Genomic DNA, 19,988 nt, shown 5'->3' on the forward strand with positions numbered 1-19,988 from the left:
CTCAGCTGCTCCAAGCACTCAAGAATGCAACTAAGGGCTGTCCACCCACCCAATGGGAAAAAGTAGGGAGACATGACTTTCATGCAATCAATGCCACACATTCACCTCTAGAGGGCTCCCTAGAACCTGCGCAGAAAGCTTCCTCGAGGAATAGATTCAGGGACCAAGACACTTGAGTGGCATCTTTGGTGAGGGAGAGGCCTCCTCCCACACACCAGCCGCCTGCTCCTCCTCCTCCCCCTCCTCCAGAGGCACACACATGAAATGGGATGCCATCCTCGCCTTCCCAGAATTATGGTGCATTATGGAGCTATTTATAGGGGGGCCTGGGGCGGGACCAAGGGTCATTCACTTGGCTTCTGCGCCTGTCCTGGGATGGTTGGCGTCTCCTTGCTGCCTCTCTGAGCTCTGGCTGTTCGGTCTCTGGATGCCGCTGCCTCTCCGGAACGGTTGTCTGTTCTAGTAAGATCTGTCTGTCTGTCTTCTGCTTCTAACTTTGTGCCTTTAATCATGTTCCAGAAACATCCCCAATAGCTAAAGGGTCAAGCTGATGTTTTATTGTAGAGTTGGCTAGAGAGCGTTTTTAAAATAAATTTTAAAGAAACTGATGAGTGTTCTAAGCTCTTTAAATGCAGGAGGGGGTGACAGAGGGGAGCCCAGTTTGAACTTTGCAGGGAGAAAAGCCCAAATGTTATTCCATCCAAGGGACCAGATGAGACAAAAGCCTCTCCTGAAATGGGGCAAGAGCTCCTTTTTCTTTGCAGCCAGCCAGGATCTGTCAGACATTCATGTCAATTTCTGCATTTATTGCTGTGCCTCTGCTGTGTGCATAGAGGTGAGATGCTTGTGGCCAAACAGAGATCAAACAGGGACGGAGCGGGTGCTGCAGTTTGCGTTGAAAATGGAGACCAGATGAACTGATTGATAGTTGGTTCTAGGCTGAAAGGCAGAAGATGGAGAGTTATGGATACCTTTTTCTCCAACCTGCCTCCTGCCTTTAGGTAAAAATGCATGCTTACTCCTTGGAGGGACTCTGAAGATGGGACAACTGATATATGCCTTAAGATTGGATCTGATGCTTGATCCCTGGGAAATCTAGGGAAGGGTTTCAGTGGGCTTCTTGTCTCCCTTGGGATGCTAAGATAACACCTTCAGGATGTGATAGAGCAGGGGTTGCCAACATGGTGCCCACAGCCTTAGTGATACCCTTCAGTTCTTCCACTGGTGCCCACAAACCACCACCACCACCCTCACTGGTCTGTTGGTCACGAGGTGATGAGGGTGGTTAACTTTTTCTCCCTGCGAAGTGACATAGAGCTGAAGGTGGAAGTTGGAAGTGTGTCACCCTTTTCCACTTCCTCTTTCAGCTCTATGTGCTTTTCAAGGCTTAGATCAATTCTGCTGCATCCAGCTTTTACCCACATCCCTTGGAAAAGTGATGTGTGTGTTTTCTCTTCCTTTTTGTCTCTCTGTGGAGGGCGGGACTGATGATCCAGGGGAGGGGGAGAAAAGTGACCAGGGGAGGGGGGCTCCCATGGCAATTTCCCAAACTTCAAATGTGCCCGTGGGCCTTAAATGGTTGGTGGACCCTGCGGTTATGAAATCATGAACTATGTTAAGAGAGATAAATGAATTTGAGATGTAGTGATGGGCACTAATTGAGATGTGTGTGTTTTTAAAAAGATTAGGCAAATGAATGAACAGTAGGACTATTCATAGCTATTAGCCAGGGTCGCTAAAATAGAACTTCCAAGTTCAGAGGCAGTATACCTCTGAATACCAGATGTTGGGGACCAGCCTGTGAGCTTCCAGAGCTTCAATGCTGGAGACAGAAAGGGACTTTGGTCTGATCTAGCAATGCAATTTCTTCTGCTTTTAATAGGACACCAGGCTAGTCTCCTATCAGAAAACTATCCCAGAGAGTGAACTTCTGTTGTGCAGGCAATGCTTGTTCGGCAACCAAGTCACGGGAAAGCCTTGAATTGCACAGGGTTCCTCTTTGGGCATGAAAATAGAATTCAGTGCCCTCTCACTATCTTCTTTTTGAATAAAAATATAATAAAATTGCAGTAAAATGATGTTAAATGCACTGCGCAGTCCAGTGTGATTGAACAGCATTACAGTAAAGCGCCTACTTTGCAAAATGGACATTATGGTGCTCAGCAAAATGGCTCATCAGTGGAGTATGCACAGCAATGGCATGCAAGCAGATATAGGCCATTTGGACTCACAAGCATCGCTGACACACAACCAGTTTACTGGAATATTTCATAAACTGCCCAGGAACCAAGAGTTACACCCTGGATCCAGAATTATGAGACACAATCTGAAACTTGAAAGCTCCCCCCCCCCCCCGCAGTTAAATGTACTGTTTGGTTTCAAGAGTTCCAGTTACTTAATCAACTACTTGTGCACAATGGCTACTTATTACCCGCCCCAGTTGCCAACTAATATATTGCTATCATACTTGAACCATAGGAACAGGCCAGCCTATTAAAATCTAAAATAGTACATATTTTTACAAAACAAAACAGGCTGTAATATATACAGCGTATATGAGTATTTATTAGGCTTGCAACCTTTAATCAATTAATTGGCTAGATGAATCAGTTAATCAACTAAAGAGGTGTCCCCAGTAAATTGGACAACACATTTTTAAAGTTTATTTTTATTTTATTTATATGAGGACTGTATGCTGCCCTTCATCATAAAGCTTATATAAATGCTTCTAAGACTTATAGATTGCAAGCACCATCTCATGAGGATTCCCTCTTCATTTCACACATTAAAATGGCACCTGCTCCAACATCGACATGCACTCTATTAAAAACAAAAAGTTTTTCTTTAAAACTATTGTTTTAGCAATGTGCAGATTTGTGCAGTTTGAAAAGTGGGTCATCTGTTGTAGATTGGGATAGGAATGAATGAATCTGTCAGTTCTTGGTTTCTTTCAGTTTCCCAGTTTCCCAATCTTAAATTCAGTTCCCATTTCTGCATTGGTTTGTTGGGGGACAGGATCATGTTCTCATGAAAATTCATTGGCATAACATACACAAAATATACACATTTTTGTGAGCAGTTCCCCCTAATATAATGCATTTCTCTCTCTTATTTTCACTAATATATGCATTTTATGTACATTTCCCCCTAACACAGAAACTTTTGTATGCAGCTACAAATGTAGTTTTGGTTGAAGAACTGCACTGCAAAATTCAGAGAAGCGTACGTTTTGGGGGATAGCAATATTTCAGTTTGTATGCTGTTTAGGAACTGCAAATTAGGTAGGTTCACATTTTAATGCCCCCATCCCTAATTGAGAGACAATGTGGTGAAGTGGTTAGAGTTCCAGGAAGACCTAAAGTCAAATCCCCACTGAACCCCCAAGGTCATTGCTGGGTAACCTTGGACCTAACCTACCTCAGTCAGCCAAACCTACATCACAGCTGGTTGTGATAAAATGGGGTGGGGGTGGGGATCAGAGGACGGAGAGAGAACAGTGTATGCTGCCCTGTGCTCTTTGGAGGAAAACCAAGATAAAAATAAATAAAAGCCGGTCACAGATCTGAAAAAGTTGAAGACTGCTGACGTAAACCACACTGTCTAGACTAGAATTCACAGTGCCATACAGTGCAGAACAGTGCAAGAACCAGCATTGCTAACACTATGCAGTTACATAACACTTGTAGGGAAATGCTGCTAACTTGTGTATCATGCACCCAAAAGGGACAGGAAGAAGCAGGCAGGCAGCACTCTCTCCTGGCTACAGAGAGAGCTCTAGTTACCATGTGCCTGGTTTTCCCTTTTGAACTATTTATAGGGCATTTGTCACCCTGCCCAACCGAGAAGCCAGCAGCTGCTTTGCAGGGATAACATTCCTCTCCTACTTGCAATAGGTCAGCCTGAGTCAGCCCTGAGTGTGATGGAGACACACAATTGCACAGAGAGGAGGTGTTGCTGAAAGCAAGAAAATCATGGGTTGGTTGCACGGAACTGGCCTACTCTGCAGCAATTGAGCAACAAGCCGGTGATTTCCATTTTGAGAAAGGCACCAAATTTGGACTTGTTATAATGGCAGAGCGCAGTGGTTAAGAGACTGAGTTAATCAGGGAGCCCCGGGGTTGAAATTGGCTTCTCCCATGAATTTGCTCAATGGAACATAGGAAAGCTGCCTTCTGCTGGATGGGATCACTGGTCCATCTAGCTCACTGTCGTCTACTCTGACTGGCAGCGGGACTCCAGGGTTTCAGACAGGAGTCTTTTCTTGCCCTAACTGGAGACACCACGGATTGCAAAGCAGATGCTCTGCCAGTAGGGATGATCTGCCAACTCTCTCAGTTTCTCATTTTTCCAGTGTTAAATTCCGTTCTCTACATTCCTGCAGCAATCTGCGAATTTCTTTTTTTTAAAAAATCCTCATGAAAATTGTCCACCATTTTAGTGCGAATTTCTCCAAACACATTTTTTTCTAGGCAAAGGTAACACATTTTTGCAAGCCATTTCTCACCACATCATGCCTTTTTGCATGTTATTTTCACTCATGTATTCATTTTTATGCACACCTTCCCCTAATATATGCATTTTTGTAAATATTGTTTAGTTGGCAAATGCACCCCCAAATTCTAATAAATGTGAATTTTGAAGGATGGCTGTGTTTCGGTTCTCATTGGAAAGTGTGAATTTGATAAATTCTCCTTGAAATACAAACTGAATGGAAATTCCTACCCATCCCTAGCTGCCGCTGAGCGACAACCTTTCCCCAATGCAAGCCGCTCTCACCCTCAGCCTTCCACACACAGACCATCATCTGCGATAAGGAGGGATAATGATACTGACTCAGAAGGTTGTTGCAGGGGTTACAGCTGGATGATGCATGCGAAGTCCTGTAAACTCCTGAAAGTGCTATGCAACTGTTAAGTATTCTCATTGTAACTCCACTTACCTTGCCAGCAGCTAGGCATGGGAGAGAAAGTCCACTCAGTTCACATGTAATCCGCCCTTTCCAAAACAAGATGCGAACTGACACACCATCCTGCAAAATTCCCCAGATTTTTGCAATGTCGTTTTCCAGCCAAATGATGTGTGCAAAAATGCATATACTTGTGCAGTGTGCATATGAGTACCTATATTCGTGAAAATAACGTGCAACAATGCATTCTATTAGAGGAAATTGCTTTGCAAAAATGTGTATATTAGGAGAAATTTGCACCAAAATGCTAATGAATTTTCATGAGGACTTTTTCAAAAATCACAAGCAGAGGTGGAAATGCGGAGAGCCTAAACGCAAGACTGGAAAAAGGAGAAGCCGAGAGAAGCTAAAACTGACATATTCGCTCATCTCTCCCAGCAGCCCCTTGTTGAGGAAGGAGCAATAGGACGTGGGTTCAAACTGTTGGGGGATGGATGGGGGGCAAGAATGCTGAAGCCACCAAAAAGGGTGTGATGCTGTCATGGTTGGCAGGGCAGGGCTGCTTACCTGACCTCCCATCACCGCCGTTGCTGTGGTGTCCCTGGAGGCGCGAGGTCGCTGCAGTGGAAACGCACCAGAGGAGGCGATCCAGTGTTTTGCTCCAACCTCACCATCACTTTGCCTGTCCTCCTGCTGGTATTCCACAGCGATGGCCATGACGAGAGACCAGAGAAGTAGCCCTAGGCCCGACAAGCACTCCTGGTGCAGTGTCTTCAGCCCACATTTCCTGAGAGGAGGTAGGGGAAACAATCAAACCTAACTGATTTTCATAATAAATAAATAAAGAGCTGGGGTTTATTTATCAGTGAGGGGGACTGGGAGAGAAGGCCAGAACAAACCTGTCTCTAGATAAACTCTAGGTCCACGCTGGCTGTGACTGATGGAAGCTGCATGCAAAACATCCAGAGGGTACCAGGCTGAAGAAGGTTGTGGGATGCTGGGGTAGGCCTCAGGCTCTGTCACACGCCCTAGATGGCTGCTGCCCTCTCCTCCATGGCATTCTCTGGATGATCCTTTTTGATTCCCTCCCTTTGGTAATCTCCTCAGTCTCTCTGGCCTATCTCCAATTTTCAACTCTCACCGGAACCTCTCCTCAGAAACTTTACAGCAGCTGATGAATGCAAGACGAGTCCTGCTGGATCAGGCCAGTGGCCCATCTAGTCCAGCATCCTTTTCTTACATTGGCCAACCAGACGCCTACAGGAAGTCCACAAGCAGGACCGAGGTAGAACAGCACTCTCCCTGCTTGTGATGCTCAGCAGCTTATCATCAGATGTGTACTGCGTCCAACCGTGGAGGTAGAACATAGCCATTCTGGCTCATAGCCATTGATAGCCTAATCCTCCTTAGCGTTGCCTAATCCTCTTTAAAAGCCATAGAAGTTGGTGGTCTTGTGGGAGCAAATGCCATAGCTGGGTGTGAAACAGTACTTTGTGTGCCCTGAATCTTCCAACATTCAGCTTCATTGGATGGCTCCAAGTTCTAGTATTATGAGAGGCTAGGAGGACTATCCTTATCTCCTACCTCTGGTGAGTGCTTGTCCTCCATCCTGAGAATAATGAGGCACTGGGGGGTCTGATGGGTGTGTGGTGCGGGTGCAGCAGACACAACGGAAGGCGGGATCAAAATCTCAAAGAGCAAAGTCTTTGGTCCCCAGGTCCCTGTCCTCCGCCGCCATGTCCACCTCCAAGAAGCGTCTCATGCAGGGCATGCACCAGGACCTCAGCTGCCCCATCTGCCTCAAGCTGTTCCAGTCTCCCGTGACGACGGAATGCGGGCACACCTTCTGCCAGAATTGCTTGTCCCAAGTGCCCAAAGAAGAGGACGGCAAGGCCACCGCGTGCCCCACCTGCCAGGCCCTCACCAAGGTGGAGCAGCTGCGCATCAACCAGCAGATGGAGCACCTGGTCGAGTGCTTCCGGCAGGTGCCCCGGGACCACTGCGAGGAACACCTGGACCCTCTGAGTGTCTACTGCGAGCAGGACCGCCAGGTCATCTGCGGGGTGTGCGCTTCCCTGGGCAAACACAAGGGGCACAACATCATCACTGCTGCTGAGGCCCATCAGAGGATGAAGGTAGGTATCAGGATTTGAAGTTCTTTGAACCTGGCACCAGGTTTCCACGTTCCACCTCCCTGTCCCTTAAACCACTCCAGTGGGCATAGGTGGCCTCATATCTTTATCTCTTGATGACTGACCAGTCTAGGCTTATCATATGGTAAAATTCTTCCAAGGTGATACCCGCTTCAGACTGCAGTGAAAGCTCGCCTATTTGAACGCTCCGCAATGAGCAAACTACCTCCACATAGAAAGCTAGCATGTCAAGAAAAAGGCTAGGCTAGAATTTTTCTCAGGGACATGTCATTGTCCTGCGTTCAGGGAATTCTTTGTAAGAGGGAAGAATTCAGCTCCGCTGCACCCCTAAAGTCTTACATGGTACAGTCCAGGAACAATTTATCATATAGCTATTTATCCATACCACTCCTAAATAAATCTATTTCCTTAGTCTCTTAACTCATTTGCTATTATCTCCTTCCAGTTCCATCTCTTTACAGCCTCCTCCTCAATTATTATTTATTCAATTTGCAAAATGATTAAAGCTTCAAAGTCCTTCCTGACCACTGAACCACATCTTCAAACCATCCTAGGTGCCCTTGACTTCTCCCTCTTCCAACATCATTACTATTCATTTGTCAGTCCACTCTTTTGTCCTCCAGGTCCTCTCCAATTACCCACCCACCACCTCACTCCTATTGTCTGCTTAATGCAGTTGGGTAGAAGGATGTAAACCCTCTGGTCAAAGATCATATCAGTTCCATACAGTACAAAGCACCAATCCTAAATTCTCACATTAGGAACATAGGAAGTTGCCTTTTATACTCAAGTCAGATGGCTGGTCTATCTAGCTCAGAGTTCTTCTATCTGAGATCCCCAGATGTTGGACTATAACTCCCATCATCTCTGAGCCTTGGCTAAGCTGGCTGAGGATGATGAGAGCCATAGTCCAGCATCAGTGGACCCCAAGTTGAAAATCTCTGATCTAGCTTGTTATGGCCTATACCAGGGATAGCCAAAGCCCTTCCAGACATTGTTGGACTACAACTCCCATTAGACTCAGTAGAGGTATCCTCTCTGCTCAGCCAACATGTCCAATGGTCAGGGATGATAGGAATCCAGCAACATCTGGAGGACATCATAGTGGCTATCTAACTGGCAGCAGCTTTCCTGGTTTTCAGACCGGAGTCTTTCCTGGCCCTGTTGGAGATGCCAAGACTGAAGCCGGCTCCTCCTATTACATGCAGGCCATGTGCTCTGCCCCTGAACTAAGTCCTGCATCTTGGTGTTTTATTTATCTGTTTTACCCAAAAGGTGGTGTTTATCCACCAAATCCACCCTGAGTCCTCAGGTTTGGGGCAAGGGGGTAGAAAGAAATCCACCTTAATAAAGATTTACCTTTTAAATGAAAGGTAAAGTACCGGCATCCTCTCTGTTCTTCTTCTTGTCCTGGATTAGATCTACATACCCTATTTCTCCCCCTCCCTTGGCTTAATTTTAGAAGCAACTTCCTCAGCAGCAAGTCCAGTTGCAAGAGGCCCAGGTGCGCAAGGAGAAGACGATTGCCCTCCTGAATCAGCAAATAGCAGAAGTGGAGGTGAGTCATTTCTATACATATATCCCCTAGGTGGCAACCACATAAACGTATCTTACAGCATCTACTCTGCACACTTCTGTCATGGGTTTTCTACCAGGTTAGCTGTCACGTCAACAACAGCAACAACTTTATTACGGTCGTAGGCCAGAAATTAGCTGTCATGTCTTCCCCACAGAGAATCTCAAGAACGGTAGCTCAGAATAAGTGCAGATAAATCTCTGTGGGCAGGACCGGCCCTAACATTAGGCAGAGTGAGGAAACCACCTCAGGCGACAGATACTGGGGAGCGGGGGGGACGACATTTCCCTCTTTTGGAGGCCAGAGACATGTGCGCCACACAGCCTGTCCTACACCCCCTAAATTAGCCTCCTCCCTTCAGGTGCCCTGGAGGACACTGCCCCATTGCCAGCTGCCAGTTGTCTTCTGCGTGTGGAATGGTTGGGGGGTGGGGGGAACACCATGTTGTCTTTTGCCTCAGGCAGCAAAATGTCTTGGGCTGGCCCTGTCTGTGGAAGGTCTCCAGCTCCTCCTCACAGAACAATTATTTCTAGGGTCCCCTGCGACTATGAAGCCATTTTTAAACTCTGTTGTGTAGATATCTGCCCAAGGCACATTTAAATGGGATATTTAGAAAGGCTAGCTATTGACACAATCCTGTCCATTTTTCCTCCCTGCAAAGGAGGAGTGTTCAGTTCTGTGAGGGCTGCTTAGTGTTTATTCCCAACCTGAAAATTATTTTTCTTTAAGAGGAAAGAGTGCCCTGAAGACATATGCAGTGTACACACCACAGATTTCAAGCACATGGTTTCCCCAAAGGAATCCTGGGAACTGTAGTTTACCCCTCACAGAGTTACAATTCCCAGCATACTTAACAAACTACAGTTGCCATGATTCTTTAGGGGAACTAATGTGCTTTAAAGGTACAGCGTGTCTTATATGTCTTATTAAGACATTTAAGTCTTCAGAGCTCACTCTCCTGCTGAGGAAACTGACCCCTTGATGGCTACTCTGGCACTTGTGAAGGGGTTGGGGGGAGGATCCAGTGTTTTATTTCATGCCCAAGAGGCGCTGGAAAAGTCAGACTCAAATCTAAGGGTGAGAGAGAACCTAAAATAACATCAGAGGGACTATTTGGTGGGAAGGAAATGCTGGCAACTAGGGCCAAGAAGTGCAGATCCCAGGATCTCTCTCTCTCTCTCTTCCCAGGAGACTGTGTCTCGCTTCAAGCATCAAGTATCTGATCAGCTGGGGGCGATGCGAACTTTCCTGGGGGCGTTGGAATCTTCTCTAGGCCGGGAAGCTGAGCGGGTGCAGCACCAGGCCACAGACGCCTTGCAAAACGAGCGCAAGACCATGACCCGCTACCTGGACCAGCTCAGGCAGATGGAGACTGTGCTGGGAGAGGTGCAGGATGAACCACAGACAGAATTTCTCAGGGTGAGGCTCAGAGTCCTGTGTACAATGCAGCACAAGACGCAGAGATAGAAAACCTGCTGTCATGTAGTTGTTGGGCTACAGCTACCATCATCCCTTACCATTGGTTATTCTGGTTGTGCTGATGATCATAGGAGTCCAACAACATCCGGGTGGCCACAGGTTCCTCATCCCTGCAATATAGTATTTGTCTTTTTTTCCCGCAACAGCACACCAATAGTGACTCCTAAACCCATTATGCAGCGCTTATGAGTCACTCACTACGTATATGCAAAGGTAGTGTGTTTCATACCCTTCTCACTGGGGCTCAAGACTGACCAATGCCCATGATATTTATGCAACTGGTCGTTCTCCTCCTTGTCCACTTTTATTTGATCCATCACTCCCATTTATCTAGACCCTCCTTGAATATTATTATATCATGTCCTTTATGATGTTTGCAGTTCCCCCAGCTTTGGATCATTTGCAGTTGAGAGGAACACAATCTCTCCTCTTTTGGCCTAAGCATCCAAATAAAAATATTGCACACCAAGCAAGCACTGTCCCGTTCTGCCACTTCCCACAAGTCACCTGAAATCTCCATTTGTCTTCCAAGTCAGCGTCATGTTTAGGACATGAAGCTTGCAGTTTTGGAGCTGGGGAGGTGGGGCACAAAGGATTTGTGGGCTGCAGCATTCATAGTTCCAAAATACAGAACTATTTCCCCCATCCCAGAACCCTCAATCACCCATTTTAGCTTTTTTTTCTTATGACATCTCTCTGAAATACATGCATCTGCATGTCAATCTTATCCCTCATCTTTCATGACTTAATGCCTGTTGCAAGGCACCTGGTGTGAGATGTTTAGTATAAGGCAGGAGTGGGGAACCTTTGACCCTCCAGATGTTGCTGAATGACAACCCCCATCAGCCCTGCAAGCACAGCCAATGGCCAGGGGCAATGGGAGTTGTAGTTCAGCAACATCTGGTGGGCCAAAGGTTCCCCATGCCTGGTCTAAAGTGTAGGAACCGCTTCCTTTTATTCTGATGTAACATCTCTCTTTTTCTCCTTTACTATCCAGAAATACTGTTTGGTGGCCAGCAGGTAAGCAACTGTCCCTTTCTAAACCCTGAGCTCTGCCTAACTTTGCCCCAGTGCTGCCCTCATCCACCTCCTTGTGAGCAGTACAAGTCCTTCATCTCACATACGTACATTCTTTCAGGCCTTCTTGTATAGAGAGTTCCTATGTTAAGCTCAAACCACTGAGCAACATGCCCTCCTTGAAATGCCAACTTTAACTGCACCCAGTTCCTTTGTGGAAGGGCTGTGGCTCAATGGCAGGGCATTTGCTTTTCATGCAGAAGGTCCCAGATTTAATCGCTGGCATTATCTCCGGGTAAGGCTGGGAACGTCCCTTGTCTGAAATTCTGGCGAGCCGCTGCCAGCCAGTGTAGACAGTATTGAGCTAGATAGACCAATGATCTGATTTAGTAGTAGGCAGCTTCCTCTGTTCCTGTGTTGTGCAGGTAAGACCCCACTTAAAGAACTCTTTGAATAAGGGGCTTATCAATCTTTCTAAACACATCACTAAGAAATAAAGACAGGGAAGAAAGAGAGGGCAAAGCTTTGTATTAAATCAGTTTTCTTTCACCATGCCGATCCTTACAACAGCAACAACAAAACCACAGCTTTAATCTTGATGTAAATACATTCAGGCCTTTAGCAATAATTTGACATCATTCATTCAGTTTTATCCATAACCTCCCAGGGCTTCATTTGCATCATATGTGTTTTACTCGGCTTTCCTTATTATGTTGAAACCTGCAATAAAAGGTTGTAGCCTGGAATTCTCCTGTTCATGGTGCCAGCCAGCCCTGCACTGCCCTCTTCCAAGATGCCATTCATTTCCCTTTTCCCTCACCATTTAAAAGAGAGAGAGAGGCTGACTGTTGGCATCCTGTGCCCATTAAGAATGCTCAATCCTCATTTGGTACTTGGGGGGTTGGTGTTCCCTCCCTTTACCGTTTATTTTCTAAATTTATTTGTACTTCTACAAATAGGACAGTGGGGAGGAGAGCCTGGCTGGGAGTCCAGAGTCTGAGAGTTCAAATCCCCACTTTTGTTTCTTGGATGTCAAGGGCCAGCTAAAGATCACCCCCACAGGGAGTGGCCCAGGGGTTACGTGCCCTGCCACCTGGGCAGCCGTGGGCAAGCTGCATAGTCCCAAGGAGCCCAGTTGCCCCCCAGCTGGCAGTTGCGGACAAGGAAGGGGCTTGTGCAGCTGTGGCAAGCTGAGCAGGCCCTAGCCAGCTGGGGAGGACTAGCCTCAGAGGGAGGCCATGGGAAACCCCCTCTGAATGCCGCTTACCATGAACACCCTATTCACAGGGTAGTCAGAAGTCGGGATCGACTGGAAGGCAGTCCATTTCCACGTCACAAACCTTGGAAGTTCTCCTGAGCCTGCTGATACCTTCCTCTCGTGCATAGTTGGTGCTGTTTTGGCTAACATAAGGATCAGTATTTGGTGAATGAGTCCACTAGTTCTATAAGGAATGCTCCCTCCACTCCTGAAAACCTTCAAAACATGAACTTAAAAAGGTTAAGAATAGCAGGTTAAAAGGGGGAAAAGATGCCTTTGAATTTCTCAGGGTAGGGCAATGCAAAGTCCTCCCCTCATTTCTTTCACATGATTCCCACCTTCTCTCCCTGGCTGTAGATTGCAAAAGATCCTTGGAGAGTCCCCACCAATCGCTCGCATGGACATCCAGCTCCCCATCATTTCAGATGAGTTCAAGTTCCAAGTCTGGAGGAAGATGTTCCGTGCACTGATGCCAGGTAGAAATCTCAGGAGAGAGAAAAAGTGTGAACTTTTTTGAAAAAGTAACAAACAGAAATCACATCCAGGCAAACCATATTCTGCCCCAGGGGACGCCAGTTCCAGCAGCATACAGAAATTATGTGTGCATTCATTGGTTTCTGCATTAGCCAGTCAGGGAAAAAGAAAAGGAACTCAGCAGGACACTGCAGCCTTACCTCTCAGGCACTGGAAACCTTAGGGTCAAAATAGCCCTGAAGCAAGAGATCCATGATCATAACGCCTCAGACTTTTTAAAACTAAAAGCAGCTGTGAGAACCTCCCACCCCCCTGCAGTTTCCCTGGTCACTATTGCCACCTCTCCTAGCTGCCACTAGCCCTGTTGGAGGGGAAACGTCAGGGATCCTTTGTGCGCATCTCCCCTCCCCCCCCCAGACTGGTCTAATAGCAGCTTTGAGGGGGTGATCGTGATCAGAAAATTGATGCAAGGGATATACTTTGCAGCATTTTAAAGGCCAGTCACATTCCCTACACAAACCCCAGAAAAGCAATGTCATCATGTGGTTTCATTGTGCAATTCAGTGAGCACATTTAAAGAAGTCATATGCTTTCGAATCATCCCCCAGTTTTTGTTCAAAAGATATAAATAAAGTGTGGAAAAGCCATTGGTGCGTTGACTCCTAGCCTTAAAACAGAAGGGAAGCTCAGTGGTAGAGCACATCATTTTGCGTGCAGGAGACCCCAGGTTCACTAGTCCCAGGCATCCCCAGGTAGGGCTGGAAGAGATTCCTGCCTGAAATCCCGGGGAGAACCTGCCCATCACTGTAGACAACACTGAGACAATGATCTGACTCTGTATGAGGCAACTTCCTATGTCCCTGTGCTCATAATCACACATATGTCTTCTCCTTCTTCCCCAGCCTTGGAGAACCTCACCTTAGACCCAGACACTGCCCAAGCCAACCTTGTGGTGTCAGAGGATGGCAAGCGGGTGGAGTGCGTGGAGCACAAGCAAGCCGTGAGCACCGATGACCCCCAGCGCTTTGACAAGTCCAACTGCCTGGTGTCGCGCCAGAGCTTCTCGCAGGGTGAGCATTACTGGGAGGTGACAGTGAACGACAAGCCCCGCTGGGCCCTGGGTGTCATCTCAGCTGAGGCTGGGCGCAAGGGCCGCCTGAACGCCGTCCCGTCCAATGGCTTCTGGTTGGTGGGGCACAAGGAAGGCAAGACCTACGAGGCCCACGTGGAACACAAGGAGCCAAGGCCGCTGAAGCTAGAGGCGAAGCCCAGGCGCATCGGCATCTACCTCAGCTTCGACGACGGCATCCTAGCCTTCTACGACGCCAGTGATGAAGACAACCTGGTGCAGATCTTCGCCTTCCACGAGCGCTTTACGGGCACCGTCTACCCCTTCTTCGACGTTTGCTGGCACGACAAGGGCAAGAACAGCCACCCCTTGGTCATCTACATGCCAGAGCCAGAAGGGCCGTAATCAACGCTGGGAAGAAATGCTCATCACCACATCCCGTCACATCTTATGTTACAGAGACACCCAGCCGCATTCTCTCTTTAAAAGCCCCGGAGGGTGCACGTGTGGCCTGTTCCAAGCTGAGCCACATCCCCCATCCCCAGCCCATCGTTGGTAGTTTTAAACTCCACACCATACCCTATATAAGACACCCAAATTGTCTCCATGTATTATCTTGATTGAAAAAAAGTGTCACTGTACTTTGCATAAACACAAGATCTGGCACCAAGTCTGGAATCCTGATCATCTCATTGGTTTCAAAATGCAACTTGTCCGCTCTTGTAGTTCACCAAGAGAATGTGGGAAACACATGGATGGGGTCTAAAGCCTCAGAAACGAGAGGAAGCGTGGGCATACCTCCCGTGGCTAGGGGATGGGATTCCAGAGGCCTAAAGAGCTCCCCACCTCTGCCCTATGCCTGCTGTCCCCCCATACTGTCCATCTTAAGCCAAGCTCCATGTCCTCTTTTCCATCCATTTCTCTCTGTCATCACAATGAAAAAGAGTCCCATTATTTGAAAGCCCAAATCTTGGAAGTACAATAAATTGTATTAAAAAAAAATAAAATTTTTTTTTTAAAAAGCATGCCTGTGCAAATTTATCTTACTCTTTTTTCTGAGCACATTTCATTCTTAATGGTATCAAACTTGGAACTTGTTTGATATTCTTAAGAACATAAGAGGCCTGCTAGATCAGGCCAAGGGCCTATCTAGTCCAGCATCCTGTTCACACAGCGGCCAACCAGATGCCTGTGGGAAACCCGCAAGCAGGACCTGAGCACAAGAGCACTCTTCCCACGTGTTTCCAAGCAACTGGTATTGAGAGGCATACTGCTTCCACCAGTGAGGGAAGAACCTAGCCATCATGGCTAGTAGCCACCTATAGCGTTGTCCACCATGCATTTGCCTAATCCTCTTTTAAAGCCATCCGTGGCCGTCACTACCTCTTGTGGGAGAAAATTCCACAATATAACTATGCACTGTGAGAGGAAATACTTCCTTTTCACTGAACTGAATCTTCCAACATTCAATTTCAATAGATGTCCTGGAGTTCTAGGTATTACAGCATAGCCCTGAGTTGAGAAGATAGATCTATTTGGCCCCAGTCAGGGCTGGAGCATAATTCCTTTAGCACAGTTACTGCTGCTAATCAAAGCAACACACCAGTGGCCATCAACACTTGTCAATCTGTTCATCTGCCTGAAGTCCAGAAGGAGGGTATATGGGCCACACATCCTGATGTGGTCATTTGGGGGTGGTAGATGAGCCGAGACTTCTAACAATGCTACACCCAAACATGTAGTAGCATTTAGGATGTAAGCCACATTGGAAGATGCAGATGTTTGCTCCAGATATTTATTTCCTATAAACAGTAGAACAACCTGCACAAAAACCAAGAACTAGAATCAAAGTAGATGCAATTATCGGCCTTGCAGATAAGTCTAGAAAAGTTAAAAGCCTGCCTGCCTGTGCATACATTAATTATTTTTGGCCTAGATAAAGTGTTATAAAAGTTCTCTGCCTAGTCACCTAAAAGTGATTTTTACTCACCAGAGGTGACCAGGTGAGTGGCTATATATAAACCTATGGCATCTCTCTCCACCACCACCACCCCTCAGCAGGGACAATTTCTTATGCCACTTCATGGATGGAAGCATCAGAACTAGCTTTATATTAGCAGAAGGGAATAAAAACAACTTATTTCCATCCAAAATCTAGAAGGCAGTGACAGCCCTGCTGCAAAGGTTGCTCAGCACGGGACAGGGGAGGAAGTGGGCATGCTGAAATACCTTATCTTCCTGATCTGCTTCCTTGCAACACTCTTGATCTATTTTCATATCTGAGACGCTTCCCCTGCATCCAAGAGTGAGAAGCTGCAAAACAAAAAACCGGAGTCTATTTCTTCATTAGCCATAAGGCCATTTCTCAAATCTTGCCTCTTGAATTAAAGGTCCGGAGACCTTGTTGTTTGAGCCAATGTAGTCCAGGAGCCAGGTCAGGTCTCTGGGCATTTTACAATTGCGCCATGCAAGGAGTGAGAAGGGCACTGAGTGGAAAATTCAGCATTTTAAGAAATCTTAGGTTTTGTGATGTTGGAAAGCCCATAAGGTGGTAAGGATAGTGGGTTATGCCAATGAAATATCCTAACCCTGGGCTGCAATAGGTGCAAGAGGAGGATTTCCAGTGGCCAGGGCCCATTTGGAGGAGGTTTTTTAGGCAACATCTGCAGCCTTATGAATATCAGTCCAGTCAACAAAAGGTAGAGGATTTCCTGGGTACTAGCAGCACATAGACGTCTTGTACTTTGGCCAATTTTTGTCCTGGTGGCTACAAAGCTATAGCAGAAGTAAATTGACTTGCAGACTGTGGACCCCTTTGGAGTGCCACCTGGAGTGGATTGTCACTTGATGTTGGGCTGTTGCCTCTATCCCCATGCAGCTGTTAGGCTTAGAAAGAAAGCTCCCAACAGGGCCAATAGGAACTTTTCCCCAAAGGCTAATTGCTGTGTGTGGAGGGGGAATATTATTCAGAATTGTGGCTGGAGACAAAAGGGTTGAGGTCTCCCCCTACCCCACACACCCTAGGCCAGGTAGTATTTTTAAATATATATATATAATAATGATTATTCACCTTCCACATATGTCCCAAGATAATGTACAAAAATTAATAAAATGGCTTTAAAAGGTACAAAACACTTACAAAAATAAGTAACAGAAGACGAGTTTTAAAACAATACAAAATAGACATCACACCTATGGCAGAGACCTTGTTTTCCAGCTGGGAAAGGTTGTCGGAACAAAAATGTCTTCAGTCATTTCCCCCAACAGGGATGCTATTCCTCAGCATCCTGGAGTGGTTGCTAAGCATGCAGTAAAAGTAATAGATAGCTTGAGCCTTACTGCAAACCTGCAAGCAGAAACTATCTTAAACCTCACCTACACATACACCTAAACAAATAACACATAGACAAAAAAAGCAGGCAACACCTACCCCCAAACAAGCACCCCCTATAACCCCCCCAAAAAGCCAAAGAAACTGGGTGGACCAGGGAGCCTTGGGAGGTACCAAGGAGAGTGTCTGAGGGTGCCATGATGGCCACGGGCACCACATCGGGAACTCCAACCTGAGCCGAGAGGTGATCAGTGGAGGCTGGTCTAGGAGGGCAAATGGGGCACTGCCCCGCCAACCTTGGTTTACCTTCAGCCAGCCCCCAACTTGTCTGCCTTATTTACAACCAGTCGGGGGAGGCACTACCTATTAACCTCTTCCTCCTTCCTCTCACTGTTGCACTTGTAGAATTTGTTGGGATAAGCAAGCGTGCATGCTTTTAATAGGGAGATGGCCCTTCTAGTCCAAATTTGGGGGCACCTCTATGCTTGTTTACTGTGATGTAACTTCCTATTGGTAGGTGTTATTTCCCTTCTTCTCTTCCTCTTCTTTGTTAAGAGATGTTGTTCTCTTATTAGCATAATTCTCCATTAAGTCACAGGAGAGAGAAGTTTCTACAGGCTTCTCTGCCAGATGATCCCAATCATAGACTAGATCTACTACCTACTTCTGTCTTTTCTCTGCAAGCTAGAGCCTATGTTTCCTGAACATATGAAAGGATGTGAATAAACATTCTTAATACTTTTTCCCAAAGAAGACCGTCTCTGTTGTTTTTATTCGGCTAGTCTGTGTTAGGGGAAGGTGGGCTGGTTAATTCTCATTCCGTTTTGCAAAATATAAACTCTGCTAAGAAATAGAACTCCTGAACTGTTTCTATTTCATTTTAAACCAAATCGAACTCAACAGGAAGGAGGATGGGACAAACTAGAATAAGTTGGCTCTGCCATCACTGGCTCTGGCTCCACCTACTGTTGGCCTCCCTGCCTTCCCCCCTACCAGTCCCAACAGGCACCAGCCAAACTCTGGTTACACTGAGACTGGATGGAACAAATACTCCAAAACAATAGGTGAATTTGCTGAGTTGCTGCAGATACATCAGTACAAGTTTCCCATCACAGAATGGGGGAACTTAGGGAACAAAGGTGAGGGGAATGAGCCAATCGGAACAAGGTATCCTATCTCAGTAGCATATTTGGGCTTGAGTGACAGAGGTGTTCCACACAGAGAATGGAGATGAAGGCAGGTTTAACTTCAGGAGATACAAATGGCTATTAATTAGGTTACTGGTGGGATAGTCTCAGTCAGAAGAAATGATGCAATTTGCAATCAACACCAAATAAAAGCTTGTGCTTGTGGTGGCAGCTGACATATGATCATTCGATATCAGCATACATATTTTTAACTGTACTTTAGAATATGTTTTAGAATGTTTTTAATTGTAATTGTGTTTTGGAACATTTTTAACTGTTTTTATGGTGTTTTTCTTTATCTTGTTAAATTGGTTTGTACAGTCTATGCTTGTCGCTCTGGGCTCCTTTGAGAAGAACAGCGGGATATATATTCAATACTAAAACATCATCATCACCCAGATTTCTTGCACCTCTCAATCCCATGAGGATAAGCAATCTCTTGTTAATGAGGGCGGCCAGTTTACACCAAAGATCAATTCAACTGTTGGGCTTGTGTACAGGGTGCACTAATTGCACAGTCACCTATAGAGTGAAGCAAAAGGAGTCAGTTATTCTGGAGCATGTGCAGAATGCCAGCTGAACCAAGTACCTCTGTAACAAAATGCAAGGACCTGACGAAGCAATAGCTGAATCCTCTGAGAAAGCTGTTTTAAAACAGAGGACAGCTGGCCTTTGAGTACAGAGTGACAGACAAATCCTGGAGCCACTAGAAGAGCACATTTAAATGCATTTTTGTTCTTTTGCATAGCTGCTTTAATTTTCTCATTTTCTTCAAATCCTTCCTCAAAAGCTACCTTTGGCACACCCCTTTCATCCCCTACTGAAACAAATCTAAAATAGGTATAACTGAACTGAATGCCCATATTCTACTCTTCCTCATCCATTGTGCATATTCCTGCGTCACTATTGCTCTCACCAACCATGCAAACTAGCCCTATCCTTGACTTCTCACTGTATAACAAAATAAGTGCATTGTTGGTAATAAGACTGGGGACATTGAACTATTGCTTTGGATGGGTTTAGGGGAGCTTCAGTTTCTTGATGACAAAGACCAGGATGTGTGAACTGGCTAGTTCTATAGCAGGGGTGAGGGACCTTTGGCCCTCCAGATGATGCTGAACTCCATCTCCCATCTTCCCCAGCCACCATGGCCAATACTCAAGGCAGATTAGAGTTGTGGTCCAACAACATCTAGAGGGTCAGATGTAGCACTAGTGGTAGTAGTGTGTGGTGTAATGGTTAAAGAGCTGGACCAGGACCTGGGAAACCAGAGCTCAAATCCCCACTTGGTCAGAAGCTCACTGGGTGACCTTGGGGCCGTCATCAACTCTTAGTCAAACCTACCTCACAGGGACAGGGAGAACCATATACACCACCTTGAGCTTTTTGGAGGAAAGGTGAGATGTAAATGCAGAAAATACATAAATAATTCAGGAAGAATTCGAAAACATTGCCTAGACATTTGATGGCTGAGAGATATTGGGTTGTATTTGACTAAGTTGTACTCATAGTAAACCTAGTGAAATTAAGGAACTTAA

At 46.2% G+C, this 19,988-nt stretch overlaps 1 protein-coding gene and 1 long non-coding RNA gene across 3 annotated transcripts; one reads left to right on the top strand and one right to left on the bottom strand.

The window, feature by feature from the left end:
* Positions 1–333: 333 nt before the first annotated feature.
* On the top strand, positions 334–14,957 carry TRIM72 (tripartite motif containing 72). 2 transcript variants are annotated; one of them, XM_061588346.1, is made up of 7 exons: positions 334–462; positions 6,624–7,041; positions 8,522–8,617; positions 9,824–10,054; positions 11,112–11,134; positions 12,747–12,865; positions 13,766–14,957. In XM_061588346.1, exons 2-7 carry the CDS (start codon positions 6,643–6,645, stop codon positions 14,335–14,337), a joined length of 1,440 nt encoding a protein of 479 aa, XP_061444330.1. In that variant the 5' UTR covers positions 334–462; positions 6,624–6,642; the 3' UTR covers positions 14,338–14,957. The 2 variants fall into 2 exon arrangements, with proteins under 2 accessions (XP_061444330.1, XP_061444332.1); XM_061588348.1 differs by lacking the exon at positions 334–462 and adding an exon at positions 3,263–3,281.
* LOC133365917 (uncharacterized) lies at positions 11,652–13,005 on the bottom strand. Its single transcript, XR_009758330.1, has 3 exons — positions 12,728–13,005; positions 12,399–12,619; positions 11,652–11,851 (listed from the first exon to the last, which is right to left on the bottom strand). It is a non-coding gene; the product is annotated as an uncharacterized LOC133365917 (long non-coding RNA).
* Positions 14,958–19,988: the final 5,031 nt, after the last annotated feature.

The sequence above is a fragment of the Rhineura floridana genome, chromosome 11 (assembly GCF_030035675.1).
Source record: "Rhineura floridana isolate rRhiFlo1 chromosome 11, rRhiFlo1.hap2, whole genome shotgun sequence".
NCBI lineage: Eukaryota > Metazoa > Chordata > Lepidosauria > Squamata > Rhineuridae > Rhineura > Rhineura floridana.